At 38.9% G+C, this 24,699-nt stretch overlaps 1 protein-coding gene across 1 annotated transcript in view; it reads right to left on the reverse strand.

Moving 5' to 3' along the window:
* The window catches only part of LOC149316541 (collagen alpha-1(XI) chain), a 325,693-nt gene that overhangs the window by 151,395 nt on the left and 149,599 nt on the right, over positions 1–24,699 (reverse strand). The window contains exons 20-27 of the mRNA XM_089515788.1: positions 19,756–19,809; positions 19,607–19,651; positions 16,978–17,031; positions 16,836–16,880; positions 15,859–15,912; positions 15,352–15,396; positions 7,568–7,621; positions 3,488–3,532 (exon numbers count right to left, since the gene is read on the reverse strand). Coding sequence (XP_089371914.1) covers positions 3,488–3,532; positions 7,568–7,621; positions 15,352–15,396; positions 15,859–15,912; positions 16,836–16,880; positions 16,978–17,031; positions 19,607–19,651; positions 19,756–19,809 — 396 coding nt within the window. The remainder of the gene's footprint in view (positions 1–3,487; positions 3,533–7,567; positions 7,622–15,351; positions 15,397–15,858; positions 15,913–16,835; positions 16,881–16,977; positions 17,032–19,606; positions 19,652–19,755; positions 19,810–24,699) is intronic.

The following is a 24,699-nucleotide window of genomic DNA, read 5'->3' on the forward strand; positions in this document are numbered from 1 at the left end:
TTGAAGTGGTAAGTCCATTTGACAGAGCTTGGTGATGTTATGCAAAAATATTTCTAATGTCATAATTTACTCAGTCTTCAGAACTGATCCCAGCACAGAACCAGCACAGACTTAGGCCTGTTACAGACTGCCAAAATAAAGCTACTTCGGGTCTCTTTGGAGGTATGCTATTTAAATGATGCATGCATCCTAAGAATCCGGAAGCTGCACCAAAGCTGCACTCCAGTGCTTAGGAATGGAGTGTGGCTTTGGCGCGACCTCTGGACTCTTAGGACCCATGCATCATTTAAACAGCATACTTCCAAAGAGACCAGAAGCAGCTTTATTTTGCCAGTCTGTAACAGGCCTTAGGCTATAGAATGTGCACAGTATAGGGCATATCTCCTCTCCTCTTTACTCTGAATGCTAAAAAGATACTTGTTATATCCATACACACACAGGAACTGTGGACAGAGAAGTAATCAATACATGTCCACTGGAGCATACTGGAGAAAATATGTGGACAGAAAAACATGGGTTTGATTTGCAGTAGAATAGATTTTTCTACATTCTAGAAATTCTTCTTGACTGCTAGATGGGTTGGCAGATGGAAGAAGTTGCTTGAAGAAAACAGGTAATTACCTTCTCCCAAGATTTTTCAAGAAGAGACATGAAAAAGAAAACAATTCTCAGAAGTCAGAGAATTGAGTAAAGAAGATTCCTTGTACTGAATCAAACTTCCATCCACCTAGCTCAGGTAATCTCCATTGACTGGTATCTCATCTTCAGGGTTTCAGACGGGAGAGGTCAGGAATTCAACTCCAGACTTTCTGCCTCAGACGTGTACTCTACTGTGCAGTTATGGCTCCTCCTCTCATGCTGTTCTTTGACAGTTGTGCTACTCATCTCAGAAAGTATTTTCTAACTCTATGACGGTGTAATTTTCTTTCTCACCATTGAGGGAGAAGGATAGTAGAACAAAACAGCCAGAGAGAAATAAGTGTATGCTGGTATATGATAGACATGTAGACTTTGCAGAAATTATCCACAAACACAAGGGTGGATCAGTCCTTCAATATCAATATAAATTGATTTTATCCTTTTTTGCCTAATCCGTTAGCATGAACAAACACACAAAAATGTCAGTTTGCTGGTCTTCTTACATTGAATTGCTTTGCTAGCCAAAAACAGGTGAAGTACCATTGATTGGTTGTGTTTCACAATTGTATAATCTTGTACCTCAGAAAAAGCTTCCCTACCATGGCAATAGCTGAATAGTACTGAAGAGCCACTGTGGTGTAGTGGCTTGAGTTTTGGACTAGGACTCTGGAAGACCAGGGGTTGAATCCAAACTTGGCCATGGAAACCCACTGGCTGACTTTGGGCAAGTCTCACTCTCTCAGCCTCAGAGATGGCCAAGGCAAACCCCTTCTGAAGAAACTTGACAAGAAAACCCTGTGATAGGTTGGCCTTAGGGTCACCGTAAGTCAGAAATGACTTGAAGGCACACAACAACAAACTGAAGAGAACAAGTGTGATGGTGACTTATTTCACCAAACTACTCAAGAGGTCTTAGCACTAAAAAAATAAATAAAAATCCTTGATGTTGGTAATGTGCACACTGTACTTCTGAAATTACTCCAGACAGTTACTTGTTGAAACACAGTTATAAATTTATTTGCAAGTTAAGTCAAATACAGTATCTCTTGTGCTGGATATTGATATGTTACTGGAATTCTTTATTTGGTGCATTGTTTGACCTTTGTTGTTTCTTGACTTTATAACTGTTTCCATTTATAAACCAAAACACTCAGAATCTTTATTACACTTTTATTAACTACACCTCTTCTAAATTATTTATGTCTCATTTATCATTATACACTATGGTCCAAAACACACTGCAGAAAGAATCCAGTTTGAAACTGCTTCAACTGCCCTGGCTCAGTGCTAGGGAATCATGAAAATTGTAGTTTTTTGTGGCACCAGAGCTCTCTGACAGAGAAAGCTAGATGTCTGACAAACACTACACTTCCCCAGAGTTCCCCAGCATTGAGCCAGGGCAGTTAAAGTGGTCTCAAACTGGATTATTTCTGCAGTGAGTTTTGGAACTAAATCATTCCTAGAACAACACTTCAGTTCACCCAGGACACTTGGGTACTTTAAACTTTTTTAAACTGCTTTCTCTGCAGCCTATTCCAGCTTCAATGGCTCTTCATCCCCTCAAGGTACTTGCTATCTTGACCCTAACCAATTCCCTATCTAATCTCAGCCCTTTCTCTCTCTCTTTATATCCCTCCTGGTAACACTCTCATTGGCTGATGCCAAGGCTCAACCTGTGTGCTTAAATATGCTTTCTTCTCCACAAAGTAAGAAGGTTATCACTCCCCCCAGCCCCCAGGATGGGAGGGTGGCCTCTGTGGCCATGTGCATCCATGGTTCCAAGAAGGCAGCTGCAGTCTTTATTTGCAGGTGCCAACAACCTTTATTAAAACACCTTCCAACACAACAGCATCACCAGACATAGGTTGATTCAACCAAAAAGTCCAAAGCAAGTTCTAGGACACCATCCTCATTCTCTCGAGGGTAGTTTCAGTCTGACTCCCTCACTTAGACTAATGTTCTTGGGCCCCGCCTGGGGCTGGCCTCACTCCTTTCTCAGGGGTCTCCCACTCATATTTCTCTAGGAACCACCTTCCCCTTCCTCAGCTGCCTGCCTCCTGTGGCCAGGCCACAGGTCTCTTCCCAAGTCCAGGAGTAGTGGGGTTAGGGGAGGGCTAGTTGGAGAGGTGGCCCTGACCCTGCACTAATCCTCTGCCCCCATCAAGCCTACTTCACGTCCCCAAACCTCTTCTTCTGCAGCTGCCTCTCCCTGCCAAGGTGAGGTTGTTCCTGGCTTTCAGTGTCTCCTTTTCCCCAATTTGTCCAGTCACCTCTTTCCCTCACTGTCTACATCTCTCTCCTCCTCCCGATCACTCCCCCATTCCTTTAAAGCTTCAGCTTGTTCTGCCTTTCCGGCTTCCCTTAATCCTTCCCTCTTCCTTTCCTCCTCTGGCTGGCTTAGCTCCCCTGGAGTTGCGGGTCTCCTCTCCTCCTCAGCTCCTTCCTCATCTAGTCTTGACATTCCTCAGAAGGCCTGGTAGAGAAAACCTCTGCCCTTCCCTTCCCTTTTTGTTTGAATCTGGGAATGTTGGTCCACCCCCCATCTCCCTCCTCTCTCACAAAGGCCATATGATATTATGAATAAGAATGAAAGCATGAAGGTAGGAAATGTCAAGGAGAGGGTGAGTTCATGCTTTCAGTAAACATCCCCCATTTCAACAGTTTGTAACCAAATAATGTACATATTCACAGTTATTTCTAGAAGGACAAATATAAATTAAGCTTCTTCTGCTTTTGGGGCCTTTTTGTAGTATTTCTCACAATCTGAATCTAAGGCATAAAAGGCTTTCTTCAATATGTCCTAAATATAACAAGAACGTACAGACATGGCAAAAAAGGATAAACATACCAAAGCTCCTTTGTCTCCAGACTGGCCTTCTTTGCCCGGATGACCCTATTTACAAAGCATGGTGGGGACAGTTAGTATGTGGACATATATACATCATTATGCACATTCAGTTCAACGCAGACATTTCTATGTATAAATAAATTCAGTCAGAATGACCATGCATTTAATAACTTTCTCTTCTCCCAAGAAAGTACTTTTCTTTTCTTTTCTTGAGGATGGCTAGAAGTTTCTAACAGAATTCTCAGCAACCTTTCAAACTATAATTCCCAGGATTTTTGGAATACACTGCAAGTGTCAGTAAATTCAATCCAGTTTTGATCACTGTAACAAAGTTGGCCAGAATCACATTTCTCCACATTGACCAAGGGGATATTTTTTGGAAGTTCTCACACAGGAAATCCATGTATTAGCTGCTCCCTTCAGATGTCATACATCCATCAACACACTGGTTCTAAACTGGAGGTGTCATTTAGGTAGAGTTTATAGTTTATTCTTTTTTAATGAATACGTCTAACTTTTAGATAGCATTCATAACAGACAAACAGAAAAGGGCTGCCTGAACTAATCACAGACCAGCCGAAGCTGAGCTAAATCAAAAAACCCTTTGCACTCTAAGAAAACTAGAAATAACTTGAGTTTACATTTGCCCTGGTTTAATTTTGTCACAACATTGTGGCAGTTTTCATGGCTTGGAGGATGTTTTGATCTGGTATAAATCCTGTAATATCATAAATCCTGTAAACGCCCCCACCCACTTGTATTGCCTGTCAGTGTTCATCTTCACAACTTGTAGTACAAATATTCATGACACTGGTCACAGTCCTCTTGACACATACAAGGATAACCCGAGGTTATGCATATTTATCCCTTTCTATATCATAGAAAAGTTGATATTCACTCCACCACTCCATACCTTCCACATTCCCCAGCTCCTTTCAAGCATCTATAGCAGTGGTTCTCAACCTTCCTAATGCCGGAAACCTTTAATACAGTTCCTCATGTTGTGGTGACCCCCAACCATAAAATTATTTTCATTGCTACTTCATAGCTGTAATTTTGCAACCCCTGTGAAAAGGTCATTCAACCCCCAAAGAGGTTGTGACCCAGAGGTTGAGAACTGCAGACCTAGAGTGTGCTGTGATGTCTGTGCATCTGCTGAAGGTGAGGTGGTGAGATGAGAAAGGCACCCAGTTAGCAGCCAACCTGGATGTAGTTCTGCAGCTGTGAGAAAAAAGCTGACTTCTCAGGTCTCCAGCAAGTTGTTGAAGATCTAGGAGGACATGTTCAGCTCCTACCCTAGCAACAGATAATTGCTATTAGGTGTAGCCTGCCCCCTTTAACTGTACCCAGCCTGGTGCACACCTGGTGCTTGAAAACTGTCTTTTAGGGATGTGAGGGACATGTAATTGCATGGGCAGAGATTATGTTAGAGGTGGTATTGCGGCCATTGTATAGAGATGTGCTTCTTCTTCTTTTTTTAGCCCATCTCAGATTTCATGAATATATACTGAAAATTCTGGGGGGGGGGGGGGGGGGGGAGAAATACCGGTTAAAAGACAAGGGACATCTATGGTCCATACAGTTGATATAAAACCTATTTAGGAAGCAATTGCTGAAATAAAAGATCAATAGTTTTGATGTCATCATCCTGTACATTTTTAAAAACTCCTTTCTATTTCACTGGCTGTCACTTATGGGGGTGGATGGGAACCCAGTCACATTACTGCTGCTATAATCAACAGCGCTGTCTCTCTTCAACTTTCTTTTACTTTCTGGCATGGATGATATCCATAACACATCTTTTAGTGGTAGAAGTTAGTGGGGGAAACTGAAAGAAAAGAAACAGTACTGCTGATTTCAGTGGCAGCCATGAATCACTTGTAATGTCTAGTTCTAGCCTAAGGTACACATTGGATTTCTGCAGCAGTTAGAAATTATAGACCACAGAATCATACTTCATATGGAAATCCCTAAATCATTCTGAAAAGGATGTGGGAAATCTCAAGAGATTGATCTAATCACATTGACAGCATAACATCACTTTAGTGACTTTCCATGAAATGATGAATTACTACCTAAAATAAAAAGGCATTTTTGAAGCTGCTGTTTTGTTTCAGGACCAAATAATTCCATAAAAATAATAATGAAAGAGCATGTAAAGCATTTGTGACTTTTCCCATTTGATGTATTTTTCTATGGATGATATGAACTGATTGTTTTTATTTGTCACTGAACATTACCCTAAGCACACCATTAAAGTTATGGCACAAGATGAAAGAAAACAGTAATGGAAATATTTTATAGCATGTGGAAATCAATAGTCAGAAGGCGCTTCCAGTTGGGCTAAATCCACAAGCAGCTAATAATTTTTTTCCTGTTTTGTTGTCCATATAGACATTTTCAGAATAGCAAAATAATTATTAGTTTAATAATATGACCCAGGCTCTAATCCTATACACTCTAAACATAAAGTATCACTTCTCTGAATTTTCCCAATTTTTCCCTCCCTATATAGAATATCTATCACTTTCTTTTAGTTCAAATTCCCTGTCAATGCTGAGTCCCTGAATTACTCCAGGAGAGAGCAAAGTGTGGCCTACAGCCACATGTGACCTTTGGGACCCCTAAGCACAGCCTGTGAAAGCAGAAAGCCCCTCAAAGCCCCCAGATCCCCTCCATTTTAATTATTTTCAGGGTAAGTATGGGGTGTATTTTTTTGCTCCCCAAACCACCCTAAAAAGCAACATTTTGCTATTCTAACTCCAGTGGCTCCTCAACCCCCACCCAAAACAGACCAAAAAAGTATGGGGGGATCAATCCAAAATTGGCCTAAATGTGGCTAGAAGTTACATGATGCCACATGGTGTATGCTGAAATGTGCTGCTGCACTCTGTCTCACAGGCATAGGAAGGAGAGATGGACCCTGCTCTGTTTGCACTTGCCCAACCCTGGATTACTCTATTCCATTTTCCTTCAATACATAAAAACAACAAAGGTACAAGTACTCATCAGACCTAGGGCTAAATCCAACTCTTAGCTCCACGAAGAGGAGATCCACTAAATCAATGGGAACTTGGCTAGTCAACATTTATTTCAGTCAAATTTAATTGGTTTACTCCAGTTAGGACAAATGAATTTAGCTCTTTGCTTTAAATGTAATATTCATATAGTAACCCTATTAAAATTATTGGACTTTCTAGTCATAACTAACATATATTATTTGTTATAAATGATAGGACAGATGCATAATGTAAAAACAAAGAAAATATGATTAAGAAATACCAGATTATGCATATATAAATTCAATCAATCATTCAATTAAAATTCATACAACTAACTAACAATAATCTAGTTAACCACGTCAAACAGCCAAACATGGAAGGCCACCTTCATCCTGATGAAGATGCACTGGTAAAGAAAAGTTATAGCATGTGGAAATCAATAGTCAGAAGGCTCTTCCAGTTGGGCTAAATCCACAAGCATCGGACTAGTGTTGGGCTAAATCCACAAGCATCGGACTAGCACAATAAACGGACTAGTGTTTAAGATGCTAGAAAATGCTTTGTTATGATTAAGTGGTTTTACTCACTCAAAATTTAATTTTCGTAGTTTTTGGTTGGAACATAAAAGCTTGATCGCATTAAGCACTCAATTTCCCTATACCAGCAGTCAGATGACAAACAAAAATATTGCCAACAGAATAAAGATTCATATTTCCCTGCAAATACAAGTCTCCCCTAGCATTTCCATCATGTTAGTTTCCAGTAATTCACATCTGCACCAGACCAAACAGGTCAGACATCTAAATGTGTTTTATTTTCTTTCATGTTTGTAGCTTCAATGTCACTGGTATTTCTCATCTGCCCTTTCAGTAGCTCTTTTTTAAAAAAACTTAAAGCCCGAGATGAGAAACATGGATCAAGTTCAAATAATGAAATTGGATATGTTTTACAGGTTCTGCTCTTAGCTATCAGTGATGTGATCTCCTTGTTGAAATTCATGAGCATGGAGCTGCAAAGTGATTTTTTTTCTTCCTTCCTAAAATAAAATAAAAAAATGACAAAATGTTATGCTACTTACAGGAGGGCCATCAGCACCAGGAAGTCCAGCAAGGCCAGGCTTGCCTGGGGGTCCCTGAAGAGAGAGGAAGAAACACTTTTGAGAAACCAATCAAAGATAAGGCTGCAAATAGCTGCAAGCAAAAGATTACTTATGAACAAAGTGAAAATGCAATCAGTAAGAAGGAAAGAAGATAATGCTCCAACATTCAGAACCTCATAAAAGTCATTTTGAACTTGCCACCTGACTGATACTCAGAAATGTGTTATTTGGACAGGGAAGGGCTAAGTTCACAACTGAAAGAGTTGTATTAACTTATTACCAGAGCTGGGAGAAGATACTTTACTTACAACTCCCAGAATCCTTCACAGCAGCCATGCTTTATTGGAACACAATTGTCACTGGCCATGCTGGCTTGGGAATTCTGAGAACTGAACAGGGCTTAGAAAATAACTTTCGAAGTGCTGTTGCAAACAACATGGTTTATTATGCCTGCATCTCTTTCTTTCTTTATTATGAGTTTGTATCCTGTTCCTCTTAGCCAACTGGATATAATGAACTAATATCTAATATTTGGTTTGGGCCAAAATTCTCTTATGGTGATAATCTCAAATAAAATTGGGTGAATGGTTGAAAATAGACACAGACACACACATACACACAGATACATAGACAGAGACATACTTCCCAAGTTATAGACAGATATCAGTGACTGAAGGTAGTTTTATTTGGATGACTATCAGCATTGCTGGTGTTTTTCTGAGGTCTACAACATTTGCCGCCACCACCACACTACCCAGGATTGCCAATAATCACACAAGAGTGTTGACATTTACCAAATGTAAAAGTGATATCCTCAAAATGGCTAATATTGAATCATAAAAATAGCACACATAAGACAACATGACAAATGTTGGAACAACAGCAGTCTCTGTTGGAACAACAAAAGAATAAAGGTAGCCTAAGAAAAATGCCATTCTCTATCTAATAATTTTCATTTCTGTGTGAAATATATACAAGAAATATTGATTTCTGATAAGGTACCATGTAGTATAAGATAAATTGTAGATTTTTTTGAATAAAATTGTCATCAGAGTCAGAAAGTACCCCTACTTCTGGTAGTTCGATGAGAATATTTTTGCAAAGAAATTGATTGGTAAAGCAAATTCAATCAATGATCTGATTGTATTCAGCTATGCGAGGGATAAACTAATCCCCTATGTTTTATATGATTAGTACATCCCTCTCATTACTTATGTTACTTTAAGTTATGTCAGTACACTGCCTAAAGGGGAAGTTATGATGTGTTCTGACATTATTAGATCTACCACATAATACTTGATTGGCTTAGAACACTCCAGGATAGTTAAAGCAGAGAAGAAAAGGATATCAAAGCAGCAATAGATAGCATAAACATCAAAGGCTATTTGTGCAGGAAACAGTATAACATGCTGTTTCAGTGCAGAAATTGCTAGTTCCGGGCCAGAAAAACCACATGTACTTTTTATTTTATTATTTTATTTTATCTTATTTATATGCTGTTTATCTCCTTAATTGGAGTGAAGGAGGCTCACAGAATATACAGTTGGCCCTCTTTATCCACAGATTTTTTTAAACCACGGATTCGAACATCCACGGCTTGAAAATATTCCCCCAAAATATAAATTCCAAATAGCAAACCTTGATTTTCCATTTTATATAAGGGATAATATTTTCCTATGCCATTGTATTTAATGGGACTTGAGCATCCATGTATTTTGTTATCCACAGGAAGTCCTGGAACCAAACCCCAAGGGATAACAAGGACCCACTGTACTTTAAAAACAACACTGTTTTAAAAACAAAATTAAAAATATTACATATCGATTTATTTGTGCATAATAAATCCCACACTGCTAATAGACTTCAAGCAGGAAATCTTTTTGAGGGACTTTCTTGCAGCAGGAAGAAAATCAATAAAATTATTCATTTCTTCTTTCAATAACAAAATTAGGAGCAAAACAGACTGCCCCAAAAAGGTAGATTGGGGCCACCCTGGAGCCATGGCAAGCACATGCTGTGGCCCCAATCCACCCTACCACCATCCCTAATAATAATAATAATAATAATAATAATAATAATAAATTTATTTATTTGTATCCTGCCTCTCCTGTTTGAGGATCGAGGTGGGTAACAACAAGGAAAATTTTAAATAAAAAGACATAGAAAAAAATAACGAAAGAGTCCCCGAAACCCCCACCCTTCTACCCTCCCTCCCATCAATACAAAATAATAACAATAAAAATAACAATATTTAACTGGAATAACATTAATTAAAAATAGGAGAGGGAAAAGATCTGCTTCCTTGTGGGCTGGTTTTGGACATAACCCCAGGATGGCTTCTGGGTCCGGGGCCATGTGTCATCAAAATGCCACACCCTCGGAGCATGTGGAAGCTGCCCCCGTGTGATCACCCAACGCGACTTCCAGACATCTTGGTGACTTTCAGCTATCAAAACACCTCAACCCTAAGCCACACAGAAGCTGACTTTTCCAGGCTGTCTGTTTGGCCCCTTAGTGAAGATTTACATCCCTATTTGGCACCGTAGTGTGCAGCTAAGAATGCAGAAAATGACTTACGTAGAGATGCATGTGAGACATCAGTATGAATTTTTGCTGGCTAAAGGAAATCAGCCATGTTCTGTTCTATTTCCTCTTCCACAAGAGACTAATAGGGAGTCTGATGCTGTTTCAAGCATCCCGTATGTACATAACCTGACAGTAGGGACTTTTTTTGCAAGTGTATCTGACATCCACTCAAAAGCCTCAGTTAGGATGTGTTTTAACAAAGAGAAAATAAGTCAGTCTAATTTTAACACAGTGAGTTAGGTTGCTCAAGGCTGTCTGTCTAGTTTCTATGCTTAATTTACCCTTCAACATATAAAAAAAATTATTCTGAGGGCCATTTATAATTATCATAAGACAGAATGTAATTTTTGGAAATCAAATATTCCCCCATACAGAGATAATAAAACTCTCCTCAGGAGACTGGAGACAGAAGTCCTTGAAATTAAAATGAATGAATACATGAATCAATATAGTATATGAACAACTGAACTAACTATATTTCTAGAAAAGAATATATTCTAGTCTCCACATTTCCAAGAGCAACAGAAAAGCATAAAAGCAGTATTTACTTCAAGTCTCCTGCAAACATCAATCCACTCCTAGTACAAATTTGTATTTACAACAACAAAAATCATTCACTAAAATATGAGACTCACAGAAATTATGAAGAATTATAAATTCTGTATATATGGACATCTAATTTTCTATGATGTTTTGATGCTTCTATTCATATTATCAGTAAAAGTTTTTTTTTTTTAAAGAAATTATTAAGAAGCTGATTAAGTCCATCATCAAGCAGCAACATTCTGGAGCAACTGCTCAGTCCATAATAGTTGAAAGAAGGGTAATGTTCCTCCTCCTTGACCTTGCTCTCTGCTCTTCCACTTGCCCACCTCAGATGTATAATCCGTGAGAAGACTATGGGAAGGTTTATTTTGATGCCTCCCAGAGCGGTGCTATTTGTGTGGAGCTTTTCATGGGAATTCACCAGTGACAGTTACTCCAAGCTCTGAATAGGAACAGGGGCTGATGAAGTCTTGCAATGGTATTGCCATCATGAGACTTAGAGTGATATCTGGTGTGATTCTTATGTCAGATCTCAGGGGGAGTCTCACAGGATTAAAAATCCTGATTTCACTTCTTTTCATTTGTCCAGTCCAAGCACAAATCAATGAGAAGGATTTTATCTTTTATTTGGCTTGCCCTCTCTTATTGGCCAGTTTTGCTAAGACAAATGGGCAATAGGAAAACTGCCATGAAAGAGGGGCCCATGAGATTATCTATCTCAAAGTTCTCCCCACAAATGCAGATCTGGATCCAAGGAGAAAAGAAAAGGAGAAAATATGTTATGTCTATAAAGTTTAGACTAGGACTAATTTAAATTGCAGTCAGTGGCATCATGGGAATAGTGGTGGAAGATTATTTGGGCTAATTTGGAGTAATCCAGAGGTGGAGAGCTACCAGTGGCGTGGGCCATCATGGGGACAGTCTCCTTTCTGGTCTGCTCCCTGGCATTATATAGCATTGGTCCTGGCTGACCAGGACACCACCACATACCCTGCCCTACATTAATGATTGCTACAGATACATGTTGGCAACTGGTTGAAAAGTGCAAGAAGGAATGGGGTGATCTTATTTAAAGTGGGAGTTTCCCCTTCCTCAATAAACTTATTTATGTTAAACATTTCTGATCCAGTTCTTGTGACATTCCAGTAGAAACCCTGGAAGTACTGAGGTATAAACACTTTTGGAAGGCCTGAGGCTTTAAGGAATATACTACCCCGTAAGGAGCCCTGAGAAAAGGGTTGTAAGTTTCCAGCTCAGTTTGTGGGCTAGCATGTGTGCCACATATCTGAGGTTGCATCTACTCTGCAGAATTAATGGAGTTTGACACCGCTTTAACTGCCATGGGTCCATCCTATGGAATTATGGGATTTGTAGTTTTGTGAGCTATTTCGCCTTCCCTAAATGCTCTGGTGCCACAACAAACTATGAATCCCAGGATTCCATAGCATTGAGCCATGACAGAGAAAGTGGTGTCAAACTGCATTTTTTTCCTGTGGTGCAGACAAAGTCTTAGTAGCAAAAGATTTCTACATGACTGATATACAGTCCCAATATTCTTGGACTTGGTAGTCCTGATATTTCTGACACTTCAAACACGGCCCCTTGGTAATCAGGATGTTAAAAGGATTCAGTCCTGTGTCACACCAATATGGTATTACAAGCTATACTCAATAAAAGTTTATGGCTAATTTCATCCACAAAACCTGTCAGTGTAGCATTTTCCCCTTCGTCTTACTCAAGTTGGTGCTCTAAGTGGAGATAGATTCCAGGTGGGAAAGAGTAGTGTGTGCTGTTGTTATTTTATTTGTTTTTAAATGTAGCAAGAAAATGATGTTGGCATTTGAAATGTAGAAAAACCTGCCCTTTTTTTTCTGAAATTGTGAATTAAAGATAAAGCAGGAAAAGAATACATGTTGGGTCTCTCAGTCTTTGACAGCTGAAAGGCATTGTCTGTCTCGCATGATGGAGTGTGGGAAGCATATGTTGTGTGTTCTTGCAATCTCACTGAATAACACTGTTGCAGCACCAAATACATAAATTTTTCTCAGAAATCATCTGAACCCCCCTCTGTAGTAATGAAGTTTAAAAAAAAAACAAAAAACCAACAAAAGCCTTAAATAATATAAAATAGGGAAGGAGAAAGAAAGAAAAAGGAAGTAAAACCATGGTTTAAAATTCACTAGTGATATAAAGGTTAAGGTAAAGATCAGATAAATAACAAAAAAGCATGCAAAGTTCTATGTGATTTTAATGTTTCTGTGCTGGTATTATTGAAAAGAAAGAAATTAAAAGATCAGTTCATATGAAATACTAGCTTTAAAGGTAAGTTTAACATGAAAAAAAAATTGTTTGCAAAATAACTAGTTTGATATCTTCAGTTGAGTTGCCTGACAGGGGATGGAAATAAATTTCATTAAATTTGTCAGTCTCAATGGAAGTCGTATTTTCACATTTCCCAAGAGATGTGAAAAAATGCACACCTTGTGAGGGCATGTCTGAGAAATAAAGTGCAGAAAACAATGCATAGGTTTTAAAAAACAAGGGGCTAAAATATGTCTTGCTGAACGAATCAAACATAGCTATGCTTTAGTCAATGGGGAAACCTGCCCCATTTAAGGAAATAATGAAAAATGCCTTAAAACTGTGTGAATTGCAGGAGGAAAACAGAAAGCCTTGCAACTCAAGATAAAGCAAGGAAAAGGATGAGAGAAGCAACTGAGAGTCAGAAAAAGTGAGCACAAAAATGAGATATTTTCATATCTTTATGCTCACATCCCTGTGTTCTATGGACATATTAAAATGGTTCTAGTGAATTGTTATTAGCAGGATATTCCTTATAACACCATTGAGTTTTCCCTTCTTTTAGGGTAGACTTGCAGATTATTTTGACAGGGACAGATCTGTCTGTACATTCCTTTATTTAGCAGTATCTACTGTGCTGTCCCCAGCAAGGTATTTTTGGAAGTTCACAAGCAGGAAAGAATAATGATGATCCTCTTCTTCTCTCTGTCATACATCTGCCATTCAGAGGTATAGTGCTTCTGAACATGGACGAACTATTGAACTCTCCTGGCTGATAATCACTCATAAATCTGTACTTTAGGATCGGGAAGGAAAGAATATTCAAAACTGGCTTTTAATTATTGAAAATATATTTCTCAAACACCAGGAAACCCTAATGAGGAGAATTCTTAATTGACAAAAATCTCTATGGTTCAATTCAGTGCAATATTCACACATCAATTTTGTTCCTACCACTACCACCCCAAAGAGATCACTTTTTTTGCATAGGAAATGAAATTTGTATTGCAAGCCATGCTGAGATCTTTGGATATGGGGTGAGTTATAAATATTGTAATAAAATAAATAAATTTTCTGTACATAAATATTATTTTCTATACAAAACTGTTGAACAAAAATTCATGTTCAAATTTTGCACAGAACAAGGGAATAGCCTTTGAAAACCAAAGGCTTCCTTGCAAGAGGAAGAAAACTGATAAAATTATTTGTTGCTTCCTCCAAGAATGAAATTAGTGGCGAATTACATCCTTACTTTAGAAACTGCAGCCAAGCAAACACAGGTAGTTGGTGGCATCTGGACCTCAGGTCAGAGAATCTGCATGGGTTTTAGTTTGAACTTTAAAAGAGATATCTAATATGTTGTACCATAGCACCAATATAGCCCAGACACCTTGGATATCTCCTATAAAGTTCAACCTAAAGTCTTGAGTGGATTCACTGCACTATTGATGTGCCTAGCTGCCATTGTGTAACCACATGGCTGAGGGCAATCTAAAGCTGCTGCACAATTACTGTACTCAATTGGCCTTGAACTGATCTTTCCCTGGACAAGAGATAACAAAGAGACCTAGTCATGCTGCCCTGAGCTTTCTAAAAGAACAGTTAAATCAATATTAACTGTTGTATCTATATCTGATCACTGTCACAGCAATTATTTCAAGAGCATTAAGTCTTTCACTGCAATCAATCTAAGTTATTATTTTTAAAGGGAGGGGATTACTGTAGAGCAGTGGCTCCCAAACTTTGGTGCTTCAGATGTTTTGTTTCTGTTCCCAGAAGCCTGAGCCATCTTGGTTGACAATCAGAAATTCTGAGATCTGAAGTCCAAAAGTGCTGTAGAGTCATAAAATACTGCCTTGAGAGAACATCAGACCATTGGTCCATATAGCTTAGTACCATCTGCACAGAATGGCAGGTGTTTCAGATGTGGCATATCTGAGATTGAATTTAAGACTTTCTGGATGTGAGCATGTGTTATTCCACTAGGTTACAGCCATTATCCAGACTGACAATGTAGAAATGAGTTGTGAGGTCTGATGGAAACAACGGTTATAACTAAGTCAACCTATAAATACTATTTAAAATTTTAGGTTTTATTGTAGAATTACCTGGCCTCAAGAAATGTTATAGCAAGCCCATATAACCTTACACAACTTAATTCACAGAGCGAGAGAGAGAGATAGAAGTAGGGAAAGACAGAATCGCGGCATACTCCTTTTTTACTGGTCGAGTTACAAGTGATCTTGTTCTACTGAGGTCCGATACTAGTACACAGAACCAAGAATTTTAGATTTTATCTGTTGGTTATTCAGCAGTGGAATGCCACTTACCTTTTCACCAGGAACTCCAATTGGGCCTTGTGGACCAGGAAGCCCCTATTAAAAAGATCACAGATTGTCACAAATCAAAGACAACAATAGACGTATTTTTCCCATTTCAGATTCCTCATTAAGATGTTACAAAAAGTCCCCGTTAAAGGGGGGAAAGAGAGAAAGAAACAACAGGGTTGTAAGAGCTTTTACTCTGCTTACTTTTCTGGCAGAAAACATGCAACTTGATCCAATACCAAACCCTCCTTCAGTTGTGGTTCTTCTTGGTGACATTCAGGGAGCTCTGAATAAGTAATTTACTCTTTAATGAGGACAAAGTCAAGACGGGGCAGTGTCTGTGCAAATGTGATATTTTTCCCCTCTCACTAGCAGCACAAATATTTTCAGGATTGTTTATGAAAGCCTAGATACAAGAATAAGCTCACTGAGGGGGGAAAGCATACCAGCACCCTCCTAACTCTTTAGCTCTTTAATGTTTCTTCAGTGGAAGAGTCACAAAGCACTTACTTGTGGACCTGGGATTCCTTGCTGGCCAGGAGGTCCTGGTTCCCCTTGGGGGCCCTGTTGTGCAAGAAAGGCATGGGTAAAAGATCAGTTTGGTGACAAAGACATTTAGGACTATTTCTTCTTTCCTTTAGTCAACCACCACCACTGTTATAAATTCAGCATACTTTAGGGATGGAAAGACTATTCAAAAATATTTTTAAAAATACAGCTTTAATATCCCTTATCTGAAATGCTTGGGACCAGAAGCAGTTTGGATTTGTTTTGGATTTCAGAATACCTTTATTTGCACATATGTACATAATAAAATATTTGTAGATGGATCCAAGACTAAATAAAAAAATCATGTTTCATATAATATCAATGCATATTCATTGAAGGCAATTTTATACAATATTTTAAAGTAATCTTGTGCATAAAGTTTGCGTGCAATTGAGTCATCAGAAAGTAAAGATGTCACTTTATCAGCCACCCATGACAAATGTTTTTGTAGTATTTTGGAATTCTGGATAGGGGAAACCCAACCTGTGGTTCAAAATACATTTTAGAATGTTTTCTGTGCTTAAAAGAATGTGCAAATTTTGAGCAGAATAAGGCCTAAACTGTTAATATTCTTCAAAAACTGAAAAATGGGAAGAAAATTGCTCAAATTGCTCATTGCTTCTCTTAAGAATGAATTACATCCCTGACATATGTTACCTAATTTTTTTTACCAGGAGCCCCCACCCAGATGTCATCTTGAAAGAACATTGGGTTAATAATTCTATGCCCTCAATAATGCCATAAACAGACCAATAGATTAATCAGTTTCTAGTCTTCTGTATCTAAGGGCGGGGGGGGGGGGGAATAAAACCAGGATTAAGATACTGAAAATGCTAACATGGGATAGACATAAAACATGAACATGTTAAAATTTATACAGTTATTTGGGCTTCTTTTTCTTTTAAGAACATCACCTTAAACCCTTTGGGACTGCTTACCAAGTTTCCTTTTGGTCCCTGTGGGCCATCAATACCTGGGATTCCCTATATAGAAGAAGAGAACAAAAGCTATGCTAGTCACTGATACATTTATTGAGAAATACAAAAGATAAGCTATTATATTTCTTTGGGGAAAACATACCGGCTGTCCTGGTGGGCCAGGAGTTCCTCTTGGGCCCAGTAATCCTCGCTGACCCTGTGAGAGAGAGAAAGAGAGGGAAACTCCATAAAGCTGGTTTGTTCACAATACATATGAAAAGAAGGTGGGATAGACTGGGAACTCCAGAGGTGCATTAACATGTCAGAAATTAAGCAGCTCTATAATCTCATCCTAATAGCATTTGTACTAACTAAATTTTATCTTCTTCCTATCCTTCTGTCACTTCCTGTTTGGAAAGAAGGAACAGTTAGGCCTAAAAATGATCCCTACCTAAAAAAGAACTAGAGGGTTTTAGGACACTGGCAGGCATTTTTAAGCAAGAATTTCTACAAGCCTGACATAAGTTTTGGAAGGGGTTGACAGGTGTGGACATAAAAATGTTAATAGCGCTGCATTTTGTCTAACTCTAAAGAGAAAGATTAGCATCCAAAAATGGTTTCTTAAATGTTGTGGCAGTCACTACCTTTTTAGAGAAGAACTGGAATATACACTTTTTTAACAAAAACATTTACAACCTCACCAAATCCCTTCACAGGCTAGCCCTCCTTGGGGAGCTTTCATTGGCTAGGATAGATCTAGGCTAGATCCTAGATATACCACATATATTTAGATAAGTAAACAAGTGGTTGGCATCACTCATCCAAGCAACTTGCCTAAATTTGGGCTGGAACAAACCAGCCAGTTAAGTTGCCTTCCAGGCTGCTTGGAAGCACAGCATTTATACTCCACATGCTTCCAAGTTGCCCAGAAGCTGCCCATTACATGAGGACGTCTTCAGGATGCTCAGGGGGCATTGTGTCTACATGCCACATGCCCCTGGAGCACCCAGAAGCCACTCTGGGGTTGCGGCTGGGCCACTTAAGGTGGCTTTTTACTGGCCCAAATAGGAGTGGCTCTATTCCACTCCTATTTGGGCCAGTTCCAGAGAAGAATGGGGCTGTGGTCTGTAGTTGCCATGGCTCCAGAGCAATCAGCTCCAGGGCAGCTCCAATCCACTCTTTCCGAGTGATCTGTTCCACCACTTTCTCATCAAAATATCAGGTATATCTTTAGAGTTTGCTCAATGTCAAGGTCAAGTCCAAGTGAGTAGAATCAATTTTATCAGCAAAGTGTTTGGTAAATTCATTACATCAGGCTTCTGAGAGCTTCAACTCAGACTCTAGGGTTCAGAATGTCATAACCCTTTAGCCACCGAAACAGAACTTTGTGTTGATGCAATGAAGGCAGAAAAGAACAAGGTATTTGCTGAACTTGCATCCTTGCAGCAGTTATTAAAATGCGCTCTGACCTGTTAGATTTGCCCTTTTTCCATCACTGCCCTAATGTTTTACCTAAGCTCTAAAGTGGTGGAGGAAACTCACAGAACTGAAGCAAATAATCAGCTCAGTCTATCTCAGAAACATTAAAGGTTTCAAAGCTCTACCTAACAATCTAATGAACTGCCTCATACTTAGTCAACCCATTGGTCCATCTAGTCAAACCACTGGGCCCACCTATAGACATTTAAATTTTTAGTCTGCTTTATAGAATCGAAGTGAGTACTGGCTATACTACTTGCATCAGCAACCTATACTACTTGCATCAGCAACCAGTGGTATTTTTCATTTCTGTCTATTGAAGTATTTGCTGTATTCATAGACAGAAGGAGCTGGTTTACAGAGGTCTTTGGTGTGCGACCCCCAGAAATGCATGTGTTACCCTCTATTGAACTATTTGTAGAATGTGTTACATAACTGGGTGCACAGTAGATTCATAAATAATCCCTATCTATTTGCTTTGTCTCTTGTAGACCTACACAGAAAGTCCCAAAACAAACAATGGCAATAAAACAAGATTATGTGAATTGTTAATGCTCAAAAATGCATGCATAAAAGCACATAAATCAAGCCAATCATTTATTTTCTAAAAATGAAATATCAGCACAATTTACTAAAAGACTGTGTATGACAGAGACTAAGGCTGCATCTGAACTGCAGAAATAATCCATCTTGACACCATTTTAACTGCCATGGCTCAATGCTATAGCATTCTGGCACCAGAGCTCTCTGACAAAGAAGGCTAAATACCTCACAAAACTACAATTCCCAGAACTCCATATCATTGAGCAATGTCTGTTAAAATGGTGTCAAACTGGATTATATCTGCAGTGTCTGTGAGCCAAGCCAAAGAAGTTAGTATATGTTATAGACACCACAGATAAGATGGGATTATTATGTTATATACATCAAAGGAAGAATCCTAAAAGATTAAGGGTTTTAAAAAAAACTAGGGTCATGTCTGTCTTAACTCATGGGAATGCATCCATGAGTCACTGCTGTGATAAAAATTCTAACAACTGAAAGACTTAAATCTATGTGTGTTTATGAATAAAACAAATTCTGAAGAATCTCAAAGTAGTAAAAATAAGAAATGTGTTGAACCTCTTTAATAACAAGAAACCGCAGTTATGGACAAAATCATTGTAAGTGTATTCATTCAAAAATGATTCCCAAACAGACCATACCTTTACCGAGATATTTGGATTTATGATGGAGACCTTCCATTTCAAAAGCCATAAGATAAGAAATCAGTACACATCATGAGTAATGAACAATAAGAAAACTTTGCTTACAGCTTCACCTGGGAGGCCTCTTGGTCCAACCTCTCCATCTTCTCCCTGTTGTTACCAAAACAAAATCAAAGCATTAGTACATGAAATCAATACTGCCTTTAGATTTTATTGTGAAGGCTAACAAAGATAAGAAACTATGAATGACATACTCTCATTCCATCTTCACCGGGAGCACCAGGAGGTCCTTGTGGCCCACGATCCCCCTAGAGAAAAGATAAGCTGTGTTAAAACCACATTGCTGGGAAGAACTATGATTACGTGCCAATGCACATATAATAGAAAAACAGGATCCAAGCAAACACTTCAGCTTTAGACTGGCAAGTCATAACACATCTTGACTAAAGAGATACAAATCTCTACATGCAGCATTATAATACACACACATCCATTCAAGTCTCGGTTTAAAGTGTTGGCCTTAATCCAACACAGAGTTGGGTATGCTCAAACGCACTAAAATCAACGAGTCTAAATTATGCCTAACTAATTATGGCCATCCCAACAATGATTTAAATTTCTTATAAACAAAAGGCAATACAGAAACACTGCATAATAATGTGTTTCCACATTTCCTGTTCTTTACTCATGGAATGACAATGCTCTTGTTGAGTAGAATACAAAAGCAATGTTTCAGGTGAATAGAACAGATTACATTTCCCCGGGTATTTTCAGGGTGGTTTACTTCTCAACATTCATCACTTGGTGACCACAATATCAAATGATGGTATGAATGAGCCATCCAAGATCTAATACTGCAAATACAACTATCTGTATGCAGCTCTTGAAAACAAAAATGACCACTAGCATATTTGATTGTAATAAGTTACTTTCTGGAGAGGAACAATGAGAGAGTAACTATGGCCCATTACACACAGGCATAAAGTACGCACTCCACGTGTACTAGGGTTAGAAAGGGGCGTCACTTCCTCATGCCCCTAACCCTAATACGCGTGGAGCGCACCCAAAACGGCGGCACCCGTTCCACACGGGGCCGTGATCTTTACGCAGAGGACGTGCTGCGTCCGCACGTCGCGCGGTGCATATGGCACGTCGCAGCGTCATATCCGTGCCATGGAAAGAAGCGTCATTTGGGGCTTCTTTTTGCTCCGCGAGGGAGCTGCGTGGTTTGGCTGCTGCGGCTCCCTCGCAGAGCAACCGGCAGTGGCACAAGACTGCCCGTTTTGGGCGGTCTGTAACGCGCCAAAGTTACATTTAAAAAGTAACATGACAAATGGAAATGAAGTTATTTTACTGTTGTAGCAGTTAATGTTTCTTTTTACTTTCTTGAAGGGTTTTTAGTAGGAATTTGAAGAAAAATTGTCATTGCTGAGTTTCTAGTAAAAACTAGTTCACTCATCATGAGGAGATACCACTTTGGGTTCTCTAACATTTGTGAGATCTTGCCATCAAGGCTAAACCAAGCTGTCAAAGTTAGAATCATGCAACCTATTGTATTCCCTATTACCATGTATGGATGTGAGAGATGGACAGTTAAGAAAAAAGATAGGAAGAAAATCCATTCATTTGAGATGTGGTGCTAGGGAAGAGTACTGAGGATCCTGTGGACAGCCAAAAGGACAAGCAAATGGGTTCTAGAGCAGATCAAGCCAGAAATCTCTCTGGAAGCCAACATGACCAAACTGAGGCTGTCGTACTTCGGACACATGAAAAGGAAGCACTCATTGAAAAAGTCAATAATGCTGGGAAAGGTGAGGAGAAGTAGGAAGAGAGGAAGACCACATGCCAGATAGATGGACTCTATTAAGGAGGTCACAGGTATGGGGTTGCAGGAAATAAGCAGAGCAGTGGAGAACAGAAGGTTTTGGAGATATCTCATCCATATGGTTGCCATGAGTTGGGATTGACTCAAGGGCAGTTAACAATACTCTGTGTGGGGCTACCTTTGAAAAGTGCTCAGAAACTTAAATTTGCTCAAAGAGATGTAACCAGGTTGTTAATGGGAGCTGGCTACATGGAGTACACAATGTCTTTGTCCCAACACCTCCACTGGCTGCTGGTCCATTTCCAGGCACAATTCAAAGTGCTGGCTTTGAATTATAATGCCTTATATGACTTGCATTCAATTTATTTGAAGGACTGAATCTCCCTTTATGAGGTCACAACAGCTCTAACATCATCTGGAGGAGCCCTTCTCTCTATCCCACCACCCTCTCAGTCTCACATGGTGGGAATAAAGGATTATGTCATATTAATATGGAATTTTCAGTTCTGTTGTTAAAATTTTACTGCTTTTTATGTATCTTTTGTGAGCTGCCTTGGGTCCAATTTTGGAGAAAGTGGGCATATAAAACAAACAAACATATTATGGTGTTTTTTAGGTAAGATTTGTTCAAAGGATGTGACTTGCCCAACATCACGCAGTGGGTTTCCATGGCCAAATGGGGATTTGAACCTTAATCTCCAGAGTTGCAGCCAAACAATCAAGCCAGTACACCATATTTCTTGCTTAATATCACTGCAATAGATTAGTAATCATCAATTCAGTTGCTGTGGCTGTGAAATTAGGTTGTTGGGTTTTTTTAGAAACTGCCAAATGAAAACCTCAAGACTAGCACAAATAACATATTTTTTATTGTCAGATATAAAATGGCCAGAGGTTCCTTTGCCATTAAATATTGTTTATTTTGGCAAACACATCCAAAGCATGACAATTAGAAAACTTGTTTGCATAGCACTCTGTTCAACATATGAATGAATCTTTTCTCCCTGGGGTGAGGTACTGGCTGTACATGATAAGGAGACAGCAGAAAAAGACAATAGTGTAATGACAATTTTAACTGGATTACTATTGTGTGACAATTTAAACCTCTCATTACTGAACTCTCTGTATGCATTTCTTAAGTAATATTATCTTTCTGGTTATTAAGGAAAACACCAGAAAACAAGGCAGATTCAGCAAGAGATTTTACACTTTGAAGATTCCCTTAAAGTCATTTAGAAATATTTGGCTGTATTGATTTTCAAACTACTATTCAAGGTACGTTCTCCCTTTTCATGACATGTTATCCTAGGCATCTTTGATTGAAAGAAGAGTTCAGATTAAAGCTCAGATGGTGGTAGTGAAGATAATGAGTGTGATCGTTAGAAAGCTCAAAATTTTTGCTATACTACATTTTGTTAATAATAAGAAAGAATCCAGTAAGACGGAAAGGCTAATACATCTATAATTGTCTCAGTTCTTGACTAGAATCCATTGATCAGATATATTTTCCATAACTGGCAGGAATAGGTATAATAGATAGATAGGTAGACAGATAGGCAGACTGATATGCAGGCAGATAGCTAGAGATATACATACACACATATATACGGACAATGAGAAGAGAGTAAAGGCAAGAGTGGTGTCAAATGGCAATGAAATTATAAGGACATAAATGAAATGCTAATAGGACATATACATATGGAGGCAATGCCTATATATTGCAAGGACCTACATAGAGATGTGTGGGTAGAGTACTGTATGTACTTTTCTCTTCCCCCTTCCTTCCCTCTGCTTTCACTCATAAATACATGCAGAAGCATTGTTGGAGTTTATTGGTAAGGACTGCATCTAATTTGAGATGTGGAGGACAAATGTTGTTCTCATCTCCACAAATGTGAATATAATTATTAATTTCTATGTGGAAAAAGTAAAGGGATTACTGAGAAGGACCAAATCTGCTCAGTGCTGTGGTGATCTAAGTGACCTCTGCCACTTAGAATTGACCATAGCCCTTTATACCAGACCTCTCATATACCACAACCCATATATGATCCTCAAACTGGTGATGGCTAGAAGCAGGCTGGTTGTCTGGCTGGCAAACATGTATATTGCAAAATGTTCACATGTGTTGCAAAGTGCTCCTGACAGATTGCTCTGCTGGAGTGCCACTTGTGTGTAGCATGCATGTGTTTAGCTGTTGGGAGAGATGGAATGAAATTTCAGTTACCTCTTGCTGCCCATACATGCAGTGTTTCACCATATACTGTAAGTTCAAAACATAATCATGTGCAAAGTGTTATAATAAGTGTGGGTCTTGAATTTTGAATCTGCAATGGCACATATGATTTATTTAACCAGATTTAATAGGGATCTATTTTGTTTTGGTTTTTGTAGAAGAATGACTGTCTTGTTTTTTTGCATTTAAAAGATTCTGATTTAACAATAATTCTGTGGTGAGGGATGAAAGCCTTTAGTGCATTCTAAGTCCATTACAGAATGCACTAATGCAGTATTATTAGAATTAATGTATCATATCTTTATAAGAAATAAGTTAGCAAGTCCTTGAGTAAGGTAAAGGGGAAGGTTCAGTCACATATCTAAAGTTGCTAACTCAGCCACGCCAGATTAGAAAAAGGCACATGTTCGTTGGTTTTTTGACAACTTGAAAATGTTTACTTAGCCATAGAGTAGTGTCTAAGTAAGCACAATTAGTGTATAATGTACAGTGCCCTCTGCTGGATATCAATTTCATTTGTTCAGTCTTTAAAGAAAACCTAAACCCTTCTATTCTTCTTTTAAAAAATACTTTATGTACTTCACAGGGAGCACTGAGCAAAGATTTATCTAACCAATGTTCATCATATAAATAGGGCCAATGACATGGGCAATCTGTACGGCTACACATGAAGTATTTACTATACAATTCCAAAACACCTTTGTGACAGGCCTAAGTTATAACACCTTCCCTCTCTTCTATTAACCACAGTGAGCAATAGACACCAGTGTTCCTTTCATACTACACAATTATAGCCCCATATTTCCACTTTGACTGTCATGGTTCTATCCTATTGAATACTGAGATTTACATTTAGGGAGAAGTATTTAGAAATCTCAACCTGAGAGCTTTGATGTCTCACCAAACTACAGATCCCAGGTGTGATGGTGAGTCTCACTAACCCAACTACTTTTCTCTGATAGAAGCACAATGGGTCTTTTTATCCCACTGCTGCCACCTATATGTGATTGCTACCTCGCTAGCTGCCACCTATCAGAATGCGATGGGAACTTCCGGCATTCTCCTGTGCGGTAAGATGCATTTTATGCCACCTCCTGTTCCCATCACACCCCATTTTGTAAGGCGACAGGCCCATTA

This window comes from Sceloporus occidentalis, unplaced genomic scaffold, assembly GCF_023333645.1.
Source record: "Sceloporus occidentalis isolate IW3139 unplaced genomic scaffold, rSceOcc1.0.p SCAF_3, whole genome shotgun sequence".
Taxonomy (NCBI): domain Eukaryota; kingdom Metazoa; phylum Chordata; class Lepidosauria; order Squamata; family Phrynosomatidae; genus Sceloporus; species Sceloporus occidentalis.